General features: G+C 44.9%; 1 protein-coding gene and 1 pseudogene across 1 annotated transcript; one reads left to right on the top strand and one right to left on the bottom strand.

Annotated features, from left to right (window-relative positions):
* The first annotated feature begins 989 nt into the window (after positions 1–989).
* LOC123449106 (ubiquitin-like) lies at positions 990–3120 on the top strand. Its single transcript, XM_045126194.1, has 4 exons — positions 990–1212; positions 1345–1540; positions 2409–2475; positions 2848–3120. Exons 1-4 carry the CDS (start codon positions 1110–1112, stop codon positions 2875–2877), a joined length of 396 nt encoding a protein of 131 aa, XP_044982129.1. The 5' UTR covers positions 990–1109; the 3' UTR covers positions 2878–3120.
* A 475-nt stretch (positions 3121–3595) lies between these two features.
* Positions 3596–6751, bottom strand: LOC123450653 (annotated as a pseudogene).
* Positions 6752–8861: the final 2110 nt, after the last annotated feature.

Here is an 8861-nt window from a genome sequence, read left to right as displayed (position 1 = left end):
CAATATGGGTTGAGAAGGTATGTGCGAAAGCTTGGAGGCACATCGTCGACATTCTAGCCGGTAGTGGTCAGATCAAACGACACGCTAGCCATTCAACCAATACCGTGATAGGCGAGCAATTGCTCAGTTGTCCTAAGACTTGCTCTAGTTGGGGAAAAAGTGAGGCAACGAGGCCATGCTACGAGGAAGATATCATTAGAAAAAAATATGATATAGAGGATCTACTAGTGACGGATGTAGAAGGTGTTCGGGATGGACCATGGTTCACCTTAAAATTTGAAAAGTGATTTTATACAATTAGAGGAAGGTTAAAAAAAACAAAAGAAAAAAATTGTATACAGCAGCACTTGGCCCACCCTAACCTACTCGGCTAGGTACGCCACTGTCTACTACTCCGTAGTAGAAGAAATATGATCCCTCAAAACGAAAAATTATCCTCAAAGTGGGATGTGCAACAAATGCCCTGCAAACCACGGAAATAGTGATGTCTGATTTGATTATAAGCGGGATTGCATGAATACAACCGGAACCACATAAGCACACGCGGAGGCATCTGTCCTTCGTATAGTCGTATCTCTAGAAGCCTCTAGAGCTATCTGGCATCGAGCACCATCGATCTACGAGCAGCCCCACCCAAGCCGTCCGATCGGTTTGTCTCTAGACTAGAAGCCTCCCCTCTCCTCCGCAACCCTGGTCAAAGCGACGTGACGTACTGCCAGTTGGGCGCAGAACAGCTGTATGGGCTGGGCCTTCCATATGGGCCGAGGCGGACAGACGTCGCCGTTAGTGACGGCAAGCGATTACCGTCTCGGTAAACGGGGCGGTTAGCACTAGTAAAGGTCTCACACGCAGCATGAAATTTGCGATTGGCGCGCCACCATTAGAGCGAGCGCCGGACTGCAACTCCGGCACCGGCAGGTAGGGTTTCGCCAGCTCACGCAGCGGGTGGGCGTGGCCGCCGGCTATATAAGGACGACCCTACCCTCCCCTCCCCAGTCCCCACAGCCGCCTCCAGAGTTCAAACCACCCATCACCGTCTCCCTCCCCCCTTCAGTTCGGAGAGCTCGAGAAGGAGGAAGGCGAAGCGGCGGGAGCGGAGGGCCGACGAGATGCAGATCTTCGTGAAGACGCTGACGGGGAAGACCATCACCCTCGAGGTCGTGAGCAGCGACACCATCGACAACGTCAAGGCCAAGATCCAGGACAAGGAAGGTACGGACCATTCTTCCTACCCCGTCGCCCTCCATTTCCATGAGCATCGAGGTTGAATCCACCGTCTTTTTTTGGATATCGGCCTTCGTTGATCTACTTTTGTGGTGTGTATGTGTTGTGGATCGGTCGCAGGCATCCACCCGGACCAGCAGCGCCTCATCTTCGCCGGGAAGCAGCTGGACGATGACCGCACCCTCGCCGACTACAACATCCAGAAGGAGTCCACGATCCATCTCGTGCTCCGCCTCCGCGGGGGCGCCTGCCTGATCGAGCCCAACCTCAAGGCCCTCGCCCAGAAGTACAACCAGGGCAAGCTCATCTGCCGCAAGTAATGCATAAACCCCTGCACCTTCTTTCTCAAACAAATTAGCTAGCTTTTGTTGGTATACCTGCATGTGCGACAGTCTCTCATTCGATAAAAGTTGTTGCTTTGTGTGTTTAGTCGTGCAAGGGTATGATTTGCATGTATGCTGGATGTCCAATCGTCTCCCATTCGATAAAAATTGCTGCTTTGCGTGGTGTAGTCACTAGGCATAGAAGGGCATGATTTGCATATCTGTAATTAATTTTTTGGGCCTCGTGCTGTATGCAGTATATCTGAATTGGTTATTTTAATTGTCAGTAGCCAAGGAATGTTATTGATAGAACCATTGGGATGCAATACTTATTTATGTGAGTACTATGATACCATTATGTTTTCAGTCCCTTCAGTCCAGATGCTGAAATGTGAGAGTTGATACAAAAAAGATGCATCTTTAGTGTCATCTGCCATGTTTGTTGGTTCATCAGTCCCCACTGGTGGCATCTGATTTCTGCATGCTAATTGTCCATGTACATGCATGTTGGTTCATCAGTTCCCACTGCTTGTTGTATGTTCCATCTTCTCAATCTGGTTGAGTGGTTTGATGGTTGATTGGCTTGCGATAGTTAATTAGGCCAGTCACAATACATGAAAATCCCCACACTTACGGTATAAACTGCTGATTTAGATCACTGTTTCCTGCAATAAGTGTGCTCATTCTTTGTGAACGATGTGTAATGTAGTAACTGTTTACTGTATTACTTCTATCTGGTACCTGAAGTGCCTAGTTGATCATGCATGATCTGCATCGTACCTTTGCTTACAAGATAAGTTGTTCACAGGAAATATCTGTGCTTGTGCTGTAGTTAACCTTTTTCACCATTTTGTTTTGTAGGTGCTACTCACGCCTGCCTCCTAAGGCCAAGAGTTGCCGCAAGAAGAAGTGTGGCCACAGCAACCAGGTGTGACTTTCTCCTATGATCGAATAATCAAATTGTTTTACCCCATATCTAGGTAGCATCATGCCATCATACATGTGTTCATCCATAGTGATGATAACCCAACATGATTTATGTTCTCCAAGATAGCACAACATGAGCTAGCATTAGATACTAACCTATCATCTTAATGGGCTTCTCAAACCTACTATGCGTAATGGTTTTATGCTATGCCTGATTTAGACTGTCAGTGTGTGTTGTACTCCCGTGCGCGATATTGCTTCTTATACTGACGGCTGAAAGAAATAAGTACATGTAGGTTAAGTTTTGTTCCCACATTGGTCTTTTGCCATGCCTTTGATCTAATGCACTGCTTCTCCAACCAATTCTTTTCAGCTGCGGTCAAAGAAGAAGTGCAGGTACTGATGAAGTGCCATGAATGATCAGTTCAACCGGTTGACTACCTGTTTAAGCTTGCCAGAAGTGTCAGAGTTTTAATAAGCATCTTAATGTAATGTTCCTGCTGGATGCTGAGCGCTGTCTCTTTCGAAAACTTGTTTTATGGTTCCGGTGCATGCTCGAGACATGATTGTAACATGACAGCTTAGCTGTTTTGGCTGGAGGGAGCACTTGTCTAATTTATCAATGTGCTGTTCTTGTTGTTTTCAATCTTGCATCTTCTGCTGGTCTGGTTATTTTGCGCCTTTTGCGCTGCTTGGTATGCCGGACCATTGATAGGGCAATGATATCGTTTTTACGAAGTAGGAATGTTGGATGTATACACCTTCTAGCCTGGTTAGTTACTCACTAGTACAAATGCCCGTGCGTTGCACCGGGCAAAAAATATGATCATGTGTCTCCAGCATACATGGATATATTTAGTGAGCGCAATAGACTGAGTCAATAGGCGTGAGACACTGCACCAATTCTTTCTTTTTTCTTCCAGGGAAGAAACTGCACTAACATTAAATTGAACTCCTCGAAATTCATCTTGCTTTCACAGGAAAGCCCCAAAAGATAAAGAAGAAATAGTCCAACATTTTAAAAGTTTGTAAATATATTAGTTGGATGAGAATAAACATATGAAGCAGCAATGATCAATAATAAACGAATAGGTGGGGAGTGAATTATTCCTACTTTATTCGCCGAGGTGCATCACTGTGACTTTGCAACATAGAAGTAAGTAAGCATGGTTATTGGTTTGAATCCATGCTAGCTGTAATGATTTTACTAATAACACATCATTTTCTCAATTTTAAATTCATATTGCTATCACTTACACATTACTGGACAAGTCGTTTAGACTTCCGACTCGACTGGACTCTACGGCATCCTTCCAGCCCATAGTCCATCCTAAGATAGCCAGTGAAAGAGCTATTTGTTTCATACATAATGTCCATAGCTGGTGTCGCCTCTGCCTGAACAACCCAACTGAGCCAAAAGAAATCTGAGACGGACTCTTCTTCATGCTTGAGGAAGTATTTCTGGAAAAAATCATGTTTTTTTCTTCAGTAGAAGATGTTTCAAGTTTCTGCTGTACAAAACGACTCCTGAATTGATCCGAAATCCAGAAAGAGAACCATATCAGTATCCAACATAAACACATCAATTACACTCTAAATTCAGGAAGTAATAATACATGAACTCGACCACATGACATCCAGCAGCTCAAACATCAATTACACTCTAAATTCAGGAAGTAATAATACCTGAACTCGACCACATGACATCCAGCAGCTCAAAAGATCAGGTCTTATTGGTCTTGAAACAAACATGGTTACCCCGCACATTGGTGTTCTCCTCGTGCATTTTTCATGAAGGGGACAAGGGATAATGAGAGTAATTAATTCTCACTGTTATTAGGATTTCAGATGGTACCGAGCAGAGTTACCTCCAAATCCTGACTATCAACGTCGTCGACACACTGGCATGTGCTGACGATGCCATGGCAATTCAGAACCTGGCCTAATGGCTTAAAATCTCTATTGTTCTTCAATATGTACATCTCAAATCAACTCCGGATCAACAAAACCATGGAAACATCAATAAGTTCCAAACTATGTTAGTGTGGAAATAACTAAGGAAAATTAATGACCTAATTCAGATCTTTCTAAATTACAATACAACTGTGTGATGTATGAACACAGATTGTAAGAAAATAAAGCACTAATTCTAGGCACACGCATGATACCTTTGCATGCTCAGATGGACTGGTTGCACTGGGGATAATTAAGCTCTCAATGCTAGAAAGTGATGCTTATATATTGCTGGTATCAATTTGAAGTAAATCAATTGTACGTAGGTTTTCGATACTGTCACCGTCAATTTGTGATCCTAGTAAAAGTGCCCGTGCGTTGCACCGGGTTAGATTGTCGATTTTTCGATCATGTATTCCGTATTTGACCCCCCTTCCATCATGTTCTTCGTCAACATCTACTTGAACTCCGCACCGTCTTTGAAATGCAAGTAGGTACATAAACATATGACAAATCATTATATATAGTAGCGAATAATACCTATACGAACTCTCCAAGCAAAAGAAAATAAAATGTACTAATAGAAACAATTCCCTTCATATGAATGGCTGCCCAGCAGCTCCAAAGAACAGCTACTTGCATCTGTTCAGTAGCAATTGAAAGTTAAGTTGTAAATAAAGGCAAAAACTGCTCGGCACAAACTTGAAATTCTGATTTTTGTAAGAGATATAGCAATTCCAATGGTCATTATTTTAGCAGTCTTATTTTACTTTTTTTCCATAAAATTTGAAAACGCTCTTATGTTAAGATGGAAGGAATGGATATTGATGCACATCTACAGTGGTTATTCAAATGGAGCCAAGCAAGGCAATCCCTGTCTGAATTCTGATTCACAGACTCGAGTCTGCAAAACAGAGCACCTGCCGCCATAGCTACAGAATTTTTATAAAAATGGAAAGCGCGCCGACGGAGAATTGGGATTGGAGTACCGACCTTGAACTGATCCATGGCTTTGACAACTGCTTCGCGGACAGCAGTGGTATCAAGACCCACATCGGCATGAGTAACACAGAAGGGTTTTCCTTCAGAAACAACAGCTTTCTGCGGCATCTATGGCAGTCTTGACAGCCTTTTGGATATTTTCTTTGCCCATTTTCTTCTTTGCCTCCCTAAGTTGCTCCTGATATATGCAACACCCATAGTCAGCTTTCATTTTAACTATTGACAAGATATGACAAATGAACTGAAGCGTTTACAGACCTCCAGCTTTGAGACATTGCCTTTTAGATCAGCTTTTCTTGCAGCTGGGATAGCAGCTGCATCCAGTGTATTCTTGATGGACCCAATTTTCTGATGAAGAAACATCATTCTTAGATACAATCTAATACTACAAAGCACATCAACAGGAAATGGCTACAAAGTACAATTGATGCCATCTATTTACATAAAGGTTACGGAAATAGTATTTTTTTTCTAAGAAAACAAGCAAAAATGACAATAACTTTTAATAATATGCAATTTATTAGAGTATCAAAACCATATAGCTCAAACTAAGAGACACAAGCACAAAAGGGAAAAGCGAAGTACCTTTTCCAATGTCGCCCTGTCCAGTTTAGATGCTTCATTGATATCACTATCGATAGATGATGCCAACTTCATAGCCTGTGAGGCACACTCAGCAGTAACAGCCGTTATCCTCCGAACACCTTTTGCGATACCCTCTTCGGATATGAGAGCAAATGCTGCAGCATCCCTAGTGTTTGAAATGTGTGTACCTGACATGCACAAACTTTAGATGACATGAACACACAAATGTAGAATTACATAGAACGGAGTAGCAAATATACCTCCACACAGCTCAGTTGATATGGATAACCATTCTTTGCTTTCAGGGTTTGCAAGCAGATATTCCACTTTGCGGCCAATCGATACAACTCTTACAAGATCAGGTAGATCTACAAAAGTCCGAGCTGGGAGGGATTCGATTTTCTAAACTGCCGTCCGCGCCCCTCCCGCTGCTCGAGCCCGAGCGTAGCAGGGCCGGCGGCTGCCTCCACCGGCGGAAGGGGCGAGGGCGGCGAGGCTCCGGTGGCAGGTTGGCGGCAGAGATGGTCTCCCCCGGACCGGATCGGGGCTGCAGCGGCGGAGATCGAGGCAGAGGGCGGCGCAGTACAGGCGGCGCTTTGAGCCGGCGAGTGGAGTCGGCTGCGGGCCGGTGGCCGGCACGGGGTGGCTCGACTGCGGATGGTGGGTCCCCGGCGAGATGCATGCGAGGGGCCGGCGGCGTGCTGCGAGGTCTCGAGCATGGAGCGGATGGCCGCCATGGAGGAGCTCTGCTACGTCTCCAATGACGGCGCATCCATGCTCTGCTTCGACACCCTCTCCGAGACGGCCGAGCCCATCGCCTCCTCGCCCGCCGCCGGCGAGAAGCCCACTCCCGAAGACCGCAATGGATAAGCCGGGGAACGGAACGAAAGGCTTTTTTTCTAACTTAAAAACGTATTGCGGATTAATTATCAGAAAAGCGAGGGGTGTTTTTGCAAAATTATCGCGACGTACGGCAGAAACGCTGCGCGCTTTATTATTAAGGGAGATTGGCTCTTTTTTTCTCTGCTTGTTCCAAAAGAATTTCTACAGCTTAGAGTTGCAGCGTTGATTGGTTTTTGTGTCTGCAGGCAACGTTTGGTTTGTACTCCCTCCATAAACTAATATAAGAGCATTTAAAACACTATTTTCGTAATCTAAACGCTCAATTGTCTCAAGTTCGTGCTAGCTTAAAACTGGTGTAGTTATAGTATAACTTTATAAGCCATGTAGGAATGCAAATTAATATGGTAGGTTTACTCTTGTGGCCGGACAAATCGGGGAGCCTTTGTTGTATGTTGGGGATTTTTTTTAAATATTGCCTCATTCATTAAATAAGGGAAGAATGGAGTTTTACAAGTGACAGTGTGACACACAATCACATCATGGCAAGTACTCACGTACAACAAGAAGCCCTAGCTTTTTATGGCAAGTACTGCGTACAACAAGAAGCCCTAGCTTTTTATGGCAAGTACTCGCCTACAACAAGAAGCCCTAGTTTTTTAGCCCTCACGGTAACCCTAAGGTTGGCTTCAGTGACTATTATTAAGAATGATCGGCAGCGGTGCACTCTTGTGACGAAAAACTCGAGGGGAACCCATAGCTCGTTTGTTTGGGTTTTGCAAGTTCGTTCTCTTGTCCCACCATCTCTAAAGAGATTCCTCCAGGTGCCTGCCAAAGGTGTTGATGTGTTCCAGCCCAAACTTCTCAATGACCAAACGTCATAGCCTAACACTTGACGAAAAGGTGAATACCCGTTTCTTCTTCCCTCTTACAAAGTTGACAAAGACCACAATTGTCTCACTCGTGCCTCTCGAGTCGGGCAACAGTTCAAATCCGGTCTTGCAAGGCGAGCCACGCGAAGAACTTGACCTTTGGAGGAGCCCACGCTTTTCACACCATGTAGTCCATGGGAGAGAGCGTGAGACAGAAATTGCGCCTGGTAGGCAGAAGCCCTCGTGTATATTCCATCCTCTCCATGCTTCCAAACGATGCCATCCTCGACCCAACCGTCCCCGTCCTAGGAAGCATTACTCCTCTTTTCATTCCAAATTCCTCAATAAGACCGAGCTCCTTGAAATCCATATAATTATTCACTGGAAAATCAACAAGATTCTCCCTCCTCTTATGGCTCAAAGGCTCAACCTGGCTAGTAAGTCGGCATAGGAGAGGAGCACTCATTCATCTTGTGGTGGGCTGGCTTACTACTCCCCTATATTAGCTCTGAGCAGTTAAGCAATTCCGAAATCAGTTAAGTTTGAAGTCGTTCACAAGCATCTATAGAGAGAAAAAATCCCGATGTGTCCCCCAGAGATGATGGTGTCGGGCCGGATCCGAACCATCCATGCATTCCCATGAAGAGCCTCACGAACTTTCCAATTATTTCTCATTAAGGCTTGATGAATGAGTGAGGAGACGTCCTTGGGCTTCCTTCCAAACAACCAAGGGGAGTTCCATAAAGGTGTTTTAGCCCCATTTCGAACGATGATAGTGGTTGAAGCATAGAAGAAGTACCTGGGTTGCCTAATCCGACCCAAAGTTTATTAGGCTCCTTTAATTCATACCAAGGCCATCTCAATCGCAAAGCATTGGTAAATTTGTCTATGTTGAGGATTCCTATGCCTCCAAAAGCCTTAGGCCGGCAAACCAGATCCCAAATGACCTTACATTTTACACCTGTTGTCTTGTGCGAACCCGACCACAAAAAGACCCGCTCTATCTTGTTAAGGTCATGGAGAGTCCCCTGGGGCACAATGAGTGGCGTGATGGCGAAAACAGCTTGAAGGTGATGGCCGATCTAACAAAGACCATACACCCAATAGTGGTGATGACCGATCTAACAATGACCTT

Source organism: Hordeum vulgare, chromosome 4H (genome assembly GCF_904849725.1).
Source record: "Hordeum vulgare subsp. vulgare chromosome 4H, MorexV3_pseudomolecules_assembly, whole genome shotgun sequence".
NCBI classification, from domain to species: Eukaryota; Viridiplantae; Streptophyta; class Magnoliopsida; order Poales; family Poaceae; genus Hordeum; species Hordeum vulgare.
Note: the sequence above shows the minus strand (reverse complement) of the source record. Positions and strands in the feature narration are given on the sequence as shown.

What these genes read in the sequence shown, in the direction of transcription:
- LOC123449106 (XM_045126194.1), top strand. Translation starts at nt 1,110, where the DNA reads ATGCAGATCTTCGTGAAGACGCTGACGGGGAAGACCATCACCCTCGAG. An exon ending in GGCAAGCTCATCTGCCGCAA is followed by an intron (nt 1,541 to 2,408) that starts GTAATGCATAAA and finishes TTTGTTTTGTAG; the next exon opens with GTGCTACTCACGCCTGCCTC. An exon ending in AGTGTGGCCACAGCAACCAG is followed by an intron (nt 2,476 to 2,847) that starts GTGTGACTTTCT and finishes AATTCTTTTCAG; the next exon opens with CTGCGGTCAAAGAAGAAGTG.